The sequence below is a fragment of the Xyrauchen texanus genome, chromosome 48 (genome assembly GCF_025860055.1).
Source record: "Xyrauchen texanus isolate HMW12.3.18 chromosome 48, RBS_HiC_50CHRs, whole genome shotgun sequence".
In the NCBI taxonomy this organism is placed as follows: Eukaryota; Metazoa; Chordata; class Actinopteri; order Cypriniformes; family Catostomidae; genus Xyrauchen; species Xyrauchen texanus.
In genome coordinates this window covers 17,228,504-17,245,566 of record NC_068323.1, presented here as the reverse complement: position 1 = coordinate 17,245,566, position 17,063 = coordinate 17,228,504, and the positions used below count along the sequence as shown (strand labels likewise).

General features: G+C 35.3%; 2 protein-coding genes across 4 annotated transcripts in view; both read right to left on the bottom strand.

Annotated features, from left to right (window-relative positions):
- Positions 1 to 1,300: 1,300 nt before the first annotated feature.
- Positions 1,301 to 6,485, bottom strand: LOC127639958 (uncharacterized). 3 transcript variants are annotated; one of them, XM_052122312.1, is made up of 5 exons: positions 6,340 to 6,485; positions 6,156 to 6,261; positions 4,855 to 5,193; positions 3,711 to 3,812; positions 1,301 to 2,874 (listed from the first exon to the last, which is right to left on the bottom strand). In XM_052122312.1, exons 2-5 carry the CDS (start codon positions 6,196 to 6,198, stop codon positions 2,585 to 2,587), a joined length of 774 nt encoding a protein of 257 aa, XP_051978272.1. In that variant the 5' UTR covers positions 6,199 to 6,261; positions 6,340 to 6,485; the 3' UTR covers positions 1,301 to 2,584. The 3 variants fall into 3 exon arrangements, with proteins under 3 accessions (XP_051978272.1, XP_051978273.1, XP_051978271.1); XM_052122313.1 differs by having other exon boundaries at positions 1,301 to 1,660; positions 2,749 to 2,874; positions 6,156 to 6,377; XM_052122311.1 differs by having other exon boundaries at positions 6,156 to 6,377.
- A 1,981-nt stretch (positions 6,486 to 8,466) lies between these two features.
- Positions 8,467 to 17,063, bottom strand: part of LOC127639316 (prolyl 3-hydroxylase 2-like) — a 68,055-nt gene continuing 59,458 nt past the window's right edge. Inside the window, exons 11-15 of the mRNA XM_052121243.1 lie at positions 16,421 to 16,571; positions 15,466 to 15,583; positions 12,420 to 12,495; positions 12,208 to 12,348; positions 8,467 to 9,955 (exon numbers count right to left, since the gene is read on the bottom strand). Of these exons, the coding sequence (XP_051977203.1) occupies positions 9,863 to 9,955; positions 12,208 to 12,348; positions 12,420 to 12,495; positions 15,466 to 15,583; positions 16,421 to 16,571 (579 nt within the window). The 3' untranslated portion in view covers positions 8,467 to 9,862. The remainder of the gene's footprint in view (positions 9,956 to 12,207; positions 12,349 to 12,419; positions 12,496 to 15,465; positions 15,584 to 16,420; positions 16,572 to 17,063) is intronic.

The window sequence follows — 17,063 nt, the reverse complement described above, 5'->3', positions numbered from 1 at the left end:
TTTTATTTTTAATTTACCACAGAATCTTTCAGTATGATACCACTGAAAGTCATACAACAACAGGAAAAAACTTTGGGTTTATTTATAAAAGTAACAGCTATGCATATAACCATGTATCGGTTCTGCTCTACACTTTCCAGAATCTGTAAGAGGTGTATGTATTACTGCTCTGATAAAAATGTTATGTTATAACAGAAATGTACACAAATCTACAAGACATACATAACTGAATTTTGTGATTTAAAAAAAGGCTTCAATCAGCCACTGTACGCTTTTTAACAGTATCATTAACAGAAATGTCATTATAAACATGAAATGTAATTCATTGTCTCATAAAATTAACGTTACTGTAACTTAATTTGTACTAAATCTTTTAAGTGCCACATTTTACAATTCGCAGTTTCCTTGTTAAATGACCACTAGAGGCGCTACAACAACTGTGTGTTTTATTCACTTTCACACAAATCACGGCTACAATGGACTTTAAAACTCGTGTTTTTTGCTCTTTTATTCACACACTGCTGTGTCATGATATCAAAATACTTTTACTGTAACGTATCATTTGAAAAACAACACATTTTAATGTTTGTATTGCAGACTCACCTACATTTACACACTTATTTAAATGTGAATATGTTCCGCTGTAGCTCACCTCATAGACTGTTGGACTTTAGACTCGGCAGAACGTGGTTGGCGACCAACCAAACACACATGTTGACATGTGACAAGAAAGTGTCATAGAGGTGACACAAGATGATGAGGTTGCTTCAGAAAGTGTGCTTTATGATTTTGTAATTTGATTTTAGATCACTATTGGTTAAGTTTAGGTAAACATTTTAGGTTAGTGTGGTACTTTACCTCCATCTAATATTCAACTTAAAACCATTTCACTCGCTTTTGGTGCCCCCCGCTGGACATTTCATTGGTAAACTGCAGCAAAATGTGTAATGAAGCACATAATTTCATTTAGCTAAAATGTTTCCAAGGCCACGTAATGTTCATAAGACCAGGCTGGTGAAAGTGCAATGGACGTTAAGTTTTTCACTATAAAATGACAACAATTTGGGGTTATTTCCCACTAAAAACCATTGAATGTCTTGGAAGACTTGGAACATGACAAATGAGTCGCATTGACTATTTTTATGATTTTTTTGGGTCCTTTTTAACAGCTTTAAAGTGAGGCACTATCCTCTGCCATTGTATTGAAAAGATTGACCAGAATATGCACTTTAATATTTGTGTGGGTGGGTTGGTGGTGCTGAACTGTATAAAAAAACTACAACAAAATTATGATCTCTCTTTATTCTTTAAAAATGCTAAACATCCTACAGACTATGCAAGGACTATTCAGCTATTTACAGCTTCTCATCTTATGAGAAATACTGCATTACATCATTAAATACAGTTTATTTATACAGTTTGAGTTTAAGAAAATGTACAAGATATTGAGTGCATGTTGGTATAGAAGGTTTAGAGGACAATACTTCCCTATGGAATACCTATGGCCTGTGGTTTCTGTTTGTTGAAATACTATCATATTTCCTCAGTGGTTTAATGGTTTCTGTTTTTTTGGAGGCAGGCATTTCAAAACTCTCTGTCCGATTCCAAGGACATGTCCAGCAGCCCGGTTTCTGGGGTTTGGTGTTCTCATAAATGGTCTCTAGAAATAAACAGAATTGCAGATCATTGTTGAGTTACATCAAATGGTTAACAATGCAAAGAGCAGGCCACACTGAGGGTCGTTAGAGGGAAATGGTTATGCTGTGCATGCTCACGCTGCACCTCACTCACTCATGTCTAACCACAAGCACTGAGAGGCAGTTTAATCGTCATCAACTAGAACTAGTTCTCAGAGTTCTGAACCACACACCACCCACACTCATCTCTGAGGCCCTGGAAATAAATGTCTGACCTTAACATAAGACTATACTTAATAAGGCATTGTCATTTCTTATTGGGCTTTCACAGTTGAAGATAATCAGTCTGTGTGAAATTCAAACATGTGATTTAGATTGAGGTCCAAAGGTCTGATGCAAATATTGGGAATGCTTCTTTTTGGATTGTTATAATATAACTTAATATAATTTTTTTTAATATTATTCACATTTTTAATACAGTTTGAGTGAAAAGTAAAAAATGAACATGCATTTCTTACTATTAAAGCAATAAGCCACAACATGCTGTGCTTCACAGTGATTTTAACCAGGGCTTGACACCAAGCAACTTTATAAGAATGTACTGGGTTCAATACAAGTTAATCTCAGTCAACAGCAATTGTGGCATAATGCTTATTCCCACAAAAAAATACAAAAAATTATAATTTTACTCATCCCTTGTTTATATATATATATATATATATATATATATATAAAAAAATAAAAAAAAGCAAACACCATGGTTACAGCAAGTCACCTACTATTGAAGTGAATGGGGACCGCTTACTAACCTTATATGTGTAACGTTTATCCAATATTACATTTTGTCATGACGACAAAATGACAGAAACTCTGTAATCTTTTAAACGACCGAACTCCAGTAAATCCCTGATTTTATCACACTAAAATCATGTTTACATGTATAATGTTTACAAATTGTGCCTAGAGTTTTGAAAAAGTGTGTATTTCAATGCTATCGGATTGGCCCCATTCAACATGACTGCAAATTGTGATCTGTTATGTGTCAGTTTGTTAAACATACAGTGGATTATGATAAAGGTAACATTTACATTAGAGTAACTTTTAGACATACCTTTAGTTCTGCAAGCCAAAATCCATATGACAACAACTGACACAACTAAAACTACACATCCGACTGCCAGTGCCAACCATATCCACCATATACCCAGGTTGAAAGAAATAGATGTGGAGGTTGTAGCTGTAACACAAAAAAGGATGCAAGAACAATGCTTTATTTGTTAATTTCTTCAGATTTATGGCTCCTTTTATGGTTATGGTGGTATAAAAGGTATCGTTCAAGCCGGTACAACGGCCGTCACTAAGGACAAGGGGACCTTTTTGAACCTCTTGTTAAATTTAAAACTTGTTTTGGGTACATAATTGTACCGTAAGGAACTATTGTGCAATTTTAAAGGTACATTTATAAAAAAAAAAAGTACCTTTTTTGTCTCCTTAAGGCTAAAAAAAGGATGCAAACAAGGATACCACCCGAGTTACAGCATAAAACAATTTTCAGCCGTCCACATCATAAATCTATACTGTAAAAATCTGCTTGACCAGCTGTTGAGTTTCAGGTATTCTTGGCCTCGATTTAAATGATAAAACTCAGCAACAACAACAACAACAAAAACAATGCTGTACAAATGTAATTTAAGTGCCTGTCTTTCATTTTTGTAGCTGCCGTATTTTGTCATAAAGAACAATGGTTTACTGAAATTGGAACCTGAGCCAGTTTACACAGAGCACAAGTCATTCAACCATTATATACTGTAACTACTCTCTGTCCATAGGTAACTGAGATCATGCAGGAAAATTATGGAAAAGTAAACATGATTTGTATCCTACATATTGGATTTTAAAGTGAGGACTAAATGCTTAGTGTAATGAGTTATGGATAATTGTTTTTGATTTGCAGCAACTTATGGAGGCTGTTGAAGAATGTAAGAAAGCAGTTTATAGAAGATTTAAAGCTGAATTGACTTAAGTTAAAAACAAACACAAAAACCCTTGAATTTTAAATAGATAACGGTTTACCACTAGACGAGTAAGTAGTTGGTAAATTTGTGGTATTTTGATTGAAATTCCTAGTATTCCGAGTCTTATCCTGGTTGTCGTGGGTGCTGGGGATGTTGACATCTGTGGAAGAACCAAACCATACAGAAAATTGATAAAATGTGACGATGTTATTTAAAAAATGAATTCAAAGATTATGAAAAATTTGTGGTCACAATTTCTCTGGCTAAAGATGCTGAAAGATAAACAAAAATAAATTAGCCATTTTGTCCAAAACTGTATATTTAGATATCAGTCAATTCTGCCTGTATTTGCTAAAATCAAACAAGCTATTTCAAGGAATATTCTGGGTTCAATACAAGTTGAGCTCAATCGACAGCGTTTGTGGCATAATCTTGTTTTTTTTTACCACAAAAATAAATTACGGCTTCAATTCCTGAAATGCATTCCAGATTTTTCCAGATGAGGCTCTTACAATGGAAGTGAATGGGGCCAATCAGTAAACATTGAAATACCGACTGTTTCAAATGTATAGCCACAAGACATAAACAAAATGTATCTCAACATGAATTTAGCATGATATAATCACATACCAACCTTTTCTGTGTAAAGTTATTTCCAATTTTACAACTTCATTGCCATTACGTAACCTTGTAAACCCTAAAACCCTAAAATTACTGCAAAAATGCCAATTTAAAATAATAATACGTAAGTTTTAACGGAAAAACTAATGTAAATTCTTTAAGAAAATCATAAGCTTCACACTTTTGCCTTTAAACCCTCCAAAAATTGGCCCCATTCACTTCCATTGAAAGTGCCTCACTGCAACCTCGATTTTGCTTCTTTATCTTTTTTTAAAGGAGGGACAAGTCAATATTTTTTTGTGGTAATCAACATTATGCCAAAAAAGCTATTGATTGAGCTTAACTTGTATTGAACCTGTATGAGTGTGTCTCATTGTCCAAACAGGTTTTTATCTTGACTAGTAGAAACTTTTTATGATTTCTAGAACAAGCTATTTGTTACAAATGAGGCTCAATGTCATCCTGCTTTAATAGTTTTTCATTTGTTGTTATCAATTATAATTTACAGTGCCTTCACTGGTTCGATTTGTGTTGTGTTCATCTGTATCATAAACACTATTCTTCATGCCTTAAATGCTTACCAACAATAACGTGAGTCCCATTACTGCAAACCTCTTCAAGATAAGGAATGTCTCTAATAACGTTGCAGGAGTACCATCCGCTTTCATTGGACCTGATGTTATTAATGTGTAGAGTTGACCAAGTTCTATTTATTACTGAATTAATATGTTGTCCTTGAAGTTTGTTGTTTAAGTCACATATGGAATTTGATGTTTGGCTATAGTGCCAGCTCACTTTCATGTCACTTGACGGAAAAGTGCATTTGATTGTGACCGAGGCCCCTTCACGGACTTTAATGTTCTTTGGTTTCAGATGTACATGTAGTTTTTCTTTTTGAAAAGTACTCCTAATGAAAACTCCTAAGATATAAAAAGAAAAGAGAGATAAAGATTGGACAAAAAGTTTGGGCAAATTATATTTCATAAAAGAAATATGTAAAACAGTCACAGAGATATTACACAAGCCGTATAATGAACGATTATGAAACATTTTGATAGAAAGATTTTTTGATATTAGTTATTATTAGACATTAGAGGCTAGATAATAACAAAAGAACTAATAAAAGAGCATTTGAAATGTAAAACTCAAAACTGAAGTTACTTTGCATTTACCTAAGCAGTAATTTGTAATTTTTGTAGAAGTACCTCTTTAGTACAATTGTTAACTATAGTTTTTGCCATTATCAACATTAACTACTTACAGTAGTTTTAATCAAAACAGTACATTTACATAATATATCTCAAATTAATGATACAAGAATTTTTACTTTATCAAATCAAAAATCATTTAAAAAGCTTTGGTCACACATTATATTAGGTGGCCTTAACTACTATTTAGTAACATTAAATACATACAAGACTTTGTATTTACTGTGTAGCTTCATGTTGTTCTGCAAAGTTCCCACATTTGCTGCTACTGGTTGAGGTAGGTTTGGAGTAAGGGTAGGGCTAGGATTAGGTGTTAGTGGTTAGCGTTAGATTTTGGGTAAGGGTTGGGTTAGGGGTAAAGTTAACCAATTAACTACAAATGTGATTAAATGCAAGTAATTTAAATGTAATTACAATGCAACAACATGTATGTACATAATTAGTACATTATATCAAATGGTTAAGTACATAGTAGTTCAGGCCACCTAATATAAAGTGGGTCCAAAGCTTTTTTAAATGAACAACTGAAACAGGTAGGTACCTAGTCTTTACCATCCAAGTAGGTATGTAAAAAATCACAACATGCCTTTCCCAAACACTGTTTAAGTAATGTAAATTATTTCCAAATAACGTTGATCAAACTTTCAAAATAGTATGAGGGCTATCCCACTTACCTGTGATTAACAGAAAAAAGATTTCGCTGTATAGTCGATCCATGCCTCAATTTGGCACAGAGTGTGCTCGGTTCTCAAAACCCTTCGCAGTAAATAGAAAAACTGTCTAAACAAGAAGAAAGCTCATAAGCCAGATCCAACTTCATCAATCTGAACTAAAATGAACAAAGGAACACAACAGCACCTTGAGCCTTTACATGCGAATGTGTGACGCTTCCTCATTCGTTTGTGGTGATAAAAGCACTTGAAACATGGCAGAGATATCTAGACATGTTCCTGTGTGGTCACTCGTATAAATAAGTCTCAGTAATTCTACTGGGCCTGTCAGACCTTGAGGCACATAGAAAACAGAACTCGCTTCTAAAAACAGTTATGTGTTCACAAGACAGTGTTCAAACTAACGCCTTAAAGAATTTTTTTTCTTCTGAATTTAGAATGCATCATAGAACATATAAGATCAGGAATATATGCTGTCCTGGCAAAATAAAGCGTTTTCCAAACATTAAAATGATACACTTACCAGTTTCTAAATGGATGAAAAAGTGTGAGAGTCACTTTGAAGCAGCATGCCAGAGTTTAGAAGAACTACGAAAGCAGGTCAGCCACACAAACATGAAATGAGTATTAGCTAAACTGCAAAAAACTCTGCACACACCAGACATACTTGCAGTTTGACAGGTTTACATTGGATCGATACAGTTATGATTTGAGATCCCATATGTGAGTGAACACACAACCTGCTGAGCAAAGTGACACAGATTGGATGTGGTTTCAGTATTAAACCTCTAAGGCAAGCATAAACCACTGTTTAAATGTCAACCTGAACTTCAGACTGAAACACCAAATACAATACTGGCATTTTTTTACAAATCCAGCATCATGCATGTTGTTTGCATGGGATAATGTTTATTTTCGACACTGTTTTATGTTAAGTGACTTGATTAGATCTTGCAGTTATCAGCTGTATTGCAGCAATAGGTTGAGTGAATAGAGTGCTATTCAAAGGCTTGATGTAGGTCATCATTTTACAGCAATTTGTGCATATTTTATGTGTTGATTACCACCGTCATCGTGTTTTGTTTTCATCTCCAGTAATGCAAAGTGATGTTATTTCATAGACTTCAAAGCATGCATGAAGTTTCCCAGTGGGAGGCTTACAAATGTCATGTGGTACATGTTTAAACATGGTTTGTAAGGAAAATAAAAAAATGTGTGTTCTAATTATATGTTTGTTTAACTTTTTTTACTTAAGTTACTTAACAAGTACTATGTATTACATATTTGTAAGTAAAAGATTCTGAATTTACTAAAATATTTGTTAAATTGACTCACTTAATTTAATACTATGTCATGAAGTTAAGAAACTTGCAATTTGTCTGGTTTTATACCATTCAGATTTGTATATATAGATATAGATATACCAGAAATATATATGTGTCAAATAAACAGGTCTGTGGATGATGCAGTTAACATGGGTCTGCATCATATCCTGCAACATTTGGACAGACCAGGGACATATGAAAGGATCCTTTTTGGTACTTCAGTTCGGCTTTCAACACCATCATCCCAGCTATTCTCCAGACTAAAGTAATCCAACTCTCTGTTCCCACCTCTATCTGTCAGTGAATCACCAGTTTTCTGACAGATAGGCAGCAGTTAGTGAGACAGGGGAAATTGACTTCCAGCGCCTGTACAATCAGCACTGGTGTCCCCCAGGGATGTGTGCTCTCCCCACTACTCTTCTCCTTTTATACCAATGACTGCACCATCAAGGACACCTCTGTCGAGCTCCTGAAGTTTGCAAACACCACTACAGTCATTGGCCTCAACCAAGATGATGACGAGTCTGCATACAGAAAGGAGGATGAACAGCTGTCTGTCTGGTGCAGTCATAAAAACCTGGAGTTGAACACGCTCAAACAGTGGAGATGAGAGTGGACTTTAGGAGCAACGCCCCAGCATCGAACCCGCTATAAACAACACTGTGGCAGCTGTGGAGTCATTCAGGTTCCTGGGCTCTACCGTCTCACAGGACCTGAAGTGGGAGATCCACATTGACTCTACTGTGAAAAAGGCCCAGCAGAGGTTGCATAGGTCAAATAATACATTCAATGTTAAATAGCTTTTTGTAGTCAAAACTTTAAGGTATGTGGGTTTGCAGAAGAGTACTTGAAAAACTTAAGCAACCCTCAGAAATATTCACGCAAGTTTGACAACTAACTCTCACAAAAGAATATTGTGTAGTGGAGTGTACTGCATATATATATTTAATTATTTCTGGCTACAAAAACGAAGGACACAGATGGAGTGGATATATTTCAGTCTTTAATTTAAAATCCGTATAGGAAACAACATTTTACATTACATTAAAGCACACTTAAATACTCATGTAATTAAATATCAGTGACAAAAAGTGGCCATCTTCCTTATTCAAAATTCAACAAGAGCTCAGTCTAGATTGAAATCAACTGTAAGATAGTATCAATGTATTTTCTTACAAACATCTCAATGTAACACGAGTCAATGAATTTGAAAGGAAAGGACATTAATTTGCCACATTTAAGTTCAAATTCCTTCAAACAGGAACAAATAGAATCTTTTATTAAAAAAGGTTCCCAATATCAAATGCTGCTGACACTTGCTATTTAACTGTAGCTGTCTATAATCAAACCTAACCACAGCTCGGAGTCAGCTCATTTGTAAACAGTTATCTAATGCCATGGTTTTGAAACACGAGATAAATTGAGTAATCTGAAAGCATTGTGGTGGATAAATCATATATTAATAGCAGTGAAGAATGTCCATTAAGCATACAATTGTGCAAACCTTCATTTTTCATAGTCTGTTTCAATGGATAACTTGAACTATGTTAAACAAACTTAAATATTAAATCATTCTAAAACAGCTAAGAATATAGATGTACAGTGTCAATTCACTCTTAACTGGTACCAAACTGGTTTCAGCCAAATTTGAAACCGCCAAACCATATTGTCCTTTATTAGCAATAAAAACAATGTTCCCTGCTTCTTTTGAAGTCAACATGAAATGCAGTCACAACCCATTTCACTTCCATAATTTGATGTATTTCTTAGTGAAGAGGATATTGAATGTGGAAAAAATTTAGAGACTTGATTTTATTCATTGTAAATTGATTGGATTGTGAAAAGTGGCCATTCCATAACAGCATTAAATTACTTTGTTAACTACAGTATATGATTTAAAAAAGACTGCATTGCCTACAGAAGCCTTAAACAATGCTTAAATAACTATTTGTCTATCAGCTATAACAGTATTTTACATCTTCAATGACATCAGAACGAAAACGAATGTAATTACAGCGGTGGAGCAACTTATTACAGTTTGATGAAAGATTACTAAAAACGAACAATGTTTGGAATAACGTGCATTAATGAATCCTGCACAAAAAGACCAGAAATGTGTATTAAGAAAGTAAACACTGTGAATTCTGATTTTATGTTGACTTTCAGGTATAAAAAGGAGATGCTATTGCAAACAAGCAAAAACGTGAGCCAAATTGTGAACTGAGGTCTTACTATGCACAAATAATCATAATAATAGTCTCACAGACAGTCAAAAACCAAATAAAAAAACCTGTACATCAAACCGTAAAAAAATTAAATAATTCTTATCATTAAATAAATAGGCATTGAAATGAACCCTGTGCTGTCTTCCCATTGGCTGCTGGACTATAACTCGTCTTTTGGGTTTATATGGAGACCTTGATCCCACATGTGCTGGTTATCCAAAGCTTGAACCACCTCATCAGCTTGAAGCCTCTCCTGTTGATTCATTTAAAAGAGTTTGAAACAGTTCAGTCATGCCATGTACTCTACATATCTTGGTTATTTATAGGCAATTAAGTGTGAAACAGTGAGACATTTATGTGAATAAGTCCATTTACAAGAACCGTCCCAACAAACAAACTCAATAAAATAAATACGAATTCTCCACGCCAAGTATAAGTGAATTAGTTATTTTAACCGGTTAAGCTGCTACCGCACTTGCTGTTTTTTCCAGTGATTTTCAGGTGTGTGCTTCATTAACCGGCCAATAGTTGACAGACGGCGCATGTATTAGCCTCTGTCAGTGGAAGGTTGTTACTTGACTGTTGGGACTTACTGCTGAGTTAATGGCTTCAAAAACTAAAAAGCACATCAGGCTTGCTTGAAAAAATTGTTCTGTTGCCACGGAAGGGTCTTGTGTTCTCGTCAAGTGACCAGTGAGCTTCTTTTACTGAAGAACTGAGAAGACATCGAACTGTTCTGAATGTTTTCATAGCTGCATATCATCACAAACACTGATTGAAATCCTAAGTGATTCTGTCTCAAAGCGTTTTTCCTACTTCTTTTGCCTAAACTTATATCAGAAAGCAGTCACAGTCAACAGTTTGTTTTTATTTAACTTAATTTCTCACACGCTAAAAGCTGCATATGGACATACGTGTTCAACGGCAAGCCTTGAGGGAATAAATACACAATCACACACTTTCACATACTCAATGCTGGGAAGAAGAAACTTTGAAGACCTTCTTTTGACCAAATCCCAGAATATTTGTTTATGTAGCAATTGGTGTCTTGGAGTGGAAGAGAGGAGAATCTTTAAATCCTTTAATTACATAAACTGGAGTAGAACAAACAAAAGGCTCAACAATAGTACTCTATGGAGTGGACCAAACAAACACTAACTCTAAACATAGCACAACACTTCAAGGACTGACAAATCGATGAACAAAACTAGTGGGTTTATATAGACATGGAAACTAATGAAGGAATGGCATACAGGTGGGGAAAATGATGATGAAGTGATTAGGGCAGTGGATTCTGGGAAACATAGTGCAGGAGAAGACTTCAAAATAAGAGTCCTTGAACACGGTGGAGACAAACTGTGACAGTTTATTCTAAAGAAAATCCCTACAAATTATTTGGAATTCATTTTTACATTTTCTACACACTTACACCACATAAATGATCATATGTAACACTTACAAATATTAAGTCAACTTTGAATGTTTTAGAATCTTATCAAGATTTACCTTAATTTTCTCACTTAAATAATTTGGTTTTCCCTGTGCTACAAATAAGAAAAAAGGACAGTTTAGGTAGGTGTGTTTGATTAATCCATTGGCTCCATTACTGCAATACAATGTGACATACAGTATGTAGCACTTTATGATGCTACATGTTGAAAATGCAGCTTGTTACTTGAAAAGTGTCACAATTGTGAAAATAGCTGAGCTACTGTCAAAATGTAGTCAAGTTAGTAGTGTCACTAATTGTAGTTAGTTACTCCACAACACTGGGCATTTCCGATCCACTAGCCTCACCAAACTGAACTTTCAACAAACTATCCAAACACTGTCCCAGCCTGTTATTGGTCGAAAATCATAGTCCTAACCCAAACTCATGTAGGTTTGGTAGGTGCTCAATCGTAGCAATGTTTTGATAGCACCAAAGATACACACTTTTGTGTGGAAATCACCTTAATAATAGCTTACCTGTTGTTTTTGCATTTTAAACTGGGGTAGGAGAAAATATTTCAACATTGACAAAATTACACACTTCACCTTTCACCTAAGTTTTATAGTGTGCAGGATCTTCATTTAAACGTACAGAAATGGAGTGAAAGGCCAAGGTATAAAAGTGAATGTAAATTCACTGGGCATCATTTTGCTTTGTTGTGAGAACAACAACGGATGGAATGTGAAAATTCTTCTTTAAATTGCGAAACATTCCAATTACATAGCTGTTCTGTGTTCCGACAAATGAAATACAAAACCGAAGGAACAAAACATTCCAAAATAGAGGGAGATGTTTGGCAGAATGGTAGTCTCAATCACCATTCACTTTCATAATATGGAAAAAGATGCAGTGAAAATAAAAGGTATCTGAGACTACCACTCTGTCTCACATCACCTTTTGGATTCCACAGAAGAGAGCAAGTCATACTCATTTGAAATGATAACAGACATGTCATTTTTAAGACAAACTGCTGCCAAAATGGATCTTAAACGAAAACGTTGACATTTTCTCACCAGTTCTCTGTAGAGGGGGTCTAAAGTGAACCAAAGTGCAACAGCGCATCGCTGCCCTCTAGTGACCGCACGCACACCATGTGGGTTCTCTCCACCAGATGAGAAACCAACCATCCGGCCGCACCTGGGCTTCACTGAGGCCTACAACAGGAAACACTGTTTTGAATCTGATATGACCGGTGTGCAAATGTTGAATAATGCAACTTTCTTACAGTGACAGTCTTGCCATCCATTTCTGTAAAAATGAATTCTCCACCATTAAAATCTCCGTTCAGATACAGCAAGGCACTGAATGACCAAAAAAAGACAGAAGGAAAATAATTATCGTTAGCAAACTTTTAAAGGGATAGTTAACCCAAAAATTAAGATTCTCTCATAATTTACTCACCTTCATGCCATCCCATATGTGTATGACTTTCTTTCTTCTGCAGAACTCAAATTATGATTTTTAGAAGAACAATTTCAGCTCTGTAGGTCCTCACAATGCAAGTGAATGGGTGCCAAAATGTTGACTCTCCAAAAAGCACATAAAGGCAGCATAAAATAATCCATACGACTCCAGTGTTTTAATCCATCTCTTCAGCAGAGGGGTTACCAGGATATCATGTTTGGGGGGGCATTTGGCTTGTTTGGGGGGGCAACATAAACAATTGAAAAAAATCGGCGCAAAATTAAGCTATACTACACACAATCTGTTTTAGTGCATATCTTTTTCTAAGCCAGGAACCCAGAGATAGGCACAGGGCCCCTATTAGACTATAGGGCTGTCACATAAAAGTTAGTTAAACCAGGTCAACATTAATAATATGATGATGATATTATTATTATTTATTATTATTATTATTGACAGATTCATATATCAGATCACGGTGATTGCCTGGTGATGAGTGACAGGTGTTTGCTTGTGAGAAGACGTGCTACACGAGTAGGCAACCGAGACGAGAGAGTTTTTTAAATGAATCTGAAGTCACGTTTGTATAGACAAGAGGTAAATTAATTTGTTTCTTCTTCTAAGCTGTTCCAGACTTAGGTGCTACTTTTAGGGCTAAAATGCTTCGTGAATTACTCTTAGTAAAACACATTAGGAGTCTAAAGTTATGAAGCTACTTGTAGCCTCTTATAAGATTCTTTGTGACTGCGGACCCAGGTAAAACATTTTGATATGCTCATTTGAATGGTATGGGAACATTATTTTAATGTTATTCTCTGGTTGTAAGTGGCTTTGGATAAAAGTGTCTGCTAAATGAATAAATGTAAATGTAAACAGTAGGCCTATATAAAAGAAAACATAACATATTAGGCTACAGGGGGTCAGGAGACCTAGAGAGTTGAAATAAAAGCTATTTTTGTGAAACTATTAGAATTGAAATTATGATATGATTAGCAGAGGCAACATAACTTTTTTTTATTTATTTATTTATTTATTTTATTTTTATTTTACCCTTTTTGTGAACTATTGTAGTACATCCAGTGTATCCTATCTACAGGACCAGTCTGCGGCTAGTCTTGGAAAAGTCAGAAACAAACTGATTCATGTCCAGACCTTTTGTGATTTTCTTTTCGTGTGCCAAAATGACCAAATCTCTCTTCCTTGAATGCAGCATTGATCTTCGGAGAGGGGTGAGAATGCGGCATTTTTTTTAATGAACGTTCTAGTTAGGACTGTTCGTTTTTTATTTAAGGGGCTACTGGAGGAGTTTTGAGACCTATATTCAAAATAGACTTAGATAAATGTATTTAATTAAATACTACTATTTTTCACAGTCTCATTTTTACTTTAAGACCGGGGTAAAGCAAGGAAAACTAAAATTTACCTCAACAAGGCGGGATAATGAACGACTCTAGTCTCATTCGTGGAGGTGGAAAAACAAGTTCTTTGTGAAATGCAAGATTTATTGTATTAAAATTTAAATGCAAAAGAAAAGGTATGAGTCTGCTGTTTTTGTCAATTTTAAGTTTTAATTTAAAATGTTTGCGATTTTAATATAAATACATGGTTAAATATTTTTCCACTTAATTGCTCGAGCAAAATAATATATACATCTGTATAGAAGTAATGCATTGAATGCGTTGATTAAATTGGGTTTTAAAGTGAATACGTCTATTAAAGAGTGTATATGTGTACAAAGAGAATCACAATGCAGACAAAACTTTTTTTTTTTTTACATAAAAGTTGTTTATAACTTCTGGATTTGAAATAAAAAAAATAGTGAGTATGCCTATGTGTTTCTGGTACAGTACAGCCGCGGATCAGTTAGCCTACAAAGTAACGCAGCATATGTGAAAGCATCTCGCGCTGCTCGTGCACCGCATACAGTGCACTGCACACTGCTTTCTCATCACCGCACATTCTATCAGCTGCAGTTCTGGCGCCTCGATCAGTCCCTGAAAACTTGACGTACATTCACATCATATGTTAATGCAGCGGTAGAGTTACACTCACAGGACACTGCACTTATTCGCAATCACAAAAGTTCATTGTTTGCTCGTGCTTTAAAGCTCTGCCAGGTAAACATTTCATTGCCGTTCTGTTCTGACATAATGCACTTTTTCTGAGCGCGTACGCCGAGCTCGCGCGCAGTGTGAAACAGCGCCAAACTGGATTTTTGTTGTGTCAGACCTCACTCATCTGCTAGCGATGGAAAAATATGCACAAAACAATCCACTTTTAAATTGTAATTTATCATCAGATGGACAGATTATTTCTCAAATTCTCAGGGGAGGCAGAGCTTATCCTAGGGGAGGCACTGCCTCCCCCAGCCTCCCCCTAGACATGCCCCTGATCTTCAGAATTGATATGACAGATGTGGGTGAGAAACAGATCAATATTAAATCCTTTTTTGCAAGAAATTTTTCTCCCTGCCCAGTAGATGGCGATAAGCATTAAGAATGTGAATCACCAAAAACACAAGAAGAAGAACGTGAAAATGATTTGTTTCTCACCCACACCTTTCATATTGCTTCTGAAGACATTGTTTTAACCACGGGCGTCTTATGAATTACTTTTATGCTGATTTATGTCATTTTTGGAGCTTCAAAATGTTGGCACACATTCACTTGCATTGTGAAGACCTGCAGAGCTGAGATATTCTTCTAAAAAAAAAAAAATCGAGTTCAGTAAATGAAAGAAAGTCATACACATCTGGAATGGCATAAGGCTGAGTAATGATAAGAGAATTGTAATTGTTGGGTGCACTATTCCTTTAAATACACTCTAGTTAGAGCTAATGCTTCTTATCATCATACAAAAGGTCTCACCTGTAGTCTCGGTAGGTATATGCGGGCGACTCTTTCCAGCATTCATTCGCTTCTGGATCTAGTAGACAGTTATCAGCATGTATTGGGTGACTGAGGTCATTTCTGTGGTCCTGTTGACCTTTAATCAGAAGAAAATATAATAAAATCAAATATGCTTATCACTGATACTTGCAAAAAAACAAATTTCACAGCCAATATTTAAGTGTTTTAACACTGTAACACTTCACAATAAGGTTGTTTACATTAACATTAGTTAATGCAATAGTTAACATCAGGGTTCCCACACTTCTAACCAATTAATATCCATGACGTGTCAGTCGTTAGTGATTACTGGTTAAGGATAATTAAATATCATTCATATTAAGACGGTTTCACTAATGAATCAGTGAGACCAATTTGCGAACTGATTCACTTATAAAGAACCAACTCCAAAAACTGATTCACTAAAATATTGGGCATCAGTGTTGCCTGCTAGCACGTTTTACTCTTCAAAATGAAATATTTCAGAGCAGAGCATAAAAAGAAAAATGTAAATTCGCAATAAAAAATTGCCAATACTTTCAGGAATTTCTTAATTTCCAAGACTTTACTTCTCTTGATATTTCCAGTTTTTTTAATTATTGATATTAATTTCTACATCTACTGATACATTTTTAACATTAAATGTTGCATACTGTATATAACATTTTAAGTTTTGGGTTAGGTTAGTTTAAAAGTATTGCTAATAATTTGTTCACAACTCCTAATCTGTAACAGTTTGCAAAAAGGTTGTAGACCATATTTACCAGCATTAGTAATACTTTAAGACTGTCACAATAAATCTTGTCACATGTCAAACTTTCGTGTTCTAGTACCAGAATAATTGACGATAGTGGAATGCGTGGGATACTCTAACCAAAGTGCTCAAAATGTGGTTTATCCTGATGTAGAAACTGAGAGAGCTGAGGTGCCATACCAGATATGGCTGTCCTACACACAAGGTGTGTGTATGAGAAATGCAGAGTGGAATTCAACATGAAGTATGACTCAGTTATCCGCCTGGCCTTCTCGCTTAAATCATAAAAGAGGCGGGCACTTCTTAAAGGTACACGTCCCTCATATCCATACTGCAATGGGAAAATAGAGAAAAATAAATTAATTGTGACTTTTTTTGTAAAATCAAAAGAGGAGATTAATAAAAACAACATTTGTAAGATGATTTTAACTCTGTTCCGTAACATGCCTACGTAAAAAGCATGACAGAAGGAAAGCTGTTCCAAAAGGTAAGATCACGTTGTTTGCTTAGCAACATGCTAATGTCAAACTCTATTGGAATCAGATTTGAATTTGTATCCAGCCATGTAGTGTATGAGTGTTTATAGTGTAGTATTGTCTCAAATGGAACACACCACTACACGGAAGCATTCACTGTTTTACATCTGATAAAATGATGTTTTGAACGCATGCAACAAGTTGCTGCTAGCTTTAGCACATTAGCCAACCGCAGTTCAACATTTCAAACAACAAGCATATTCACACTGTCTGTCTCCCTAATGTTTCCTAGGACTCCATTTGGAAGTGTTTTCCCGGACTAAATTTCCCATAATGAACTGCCATCT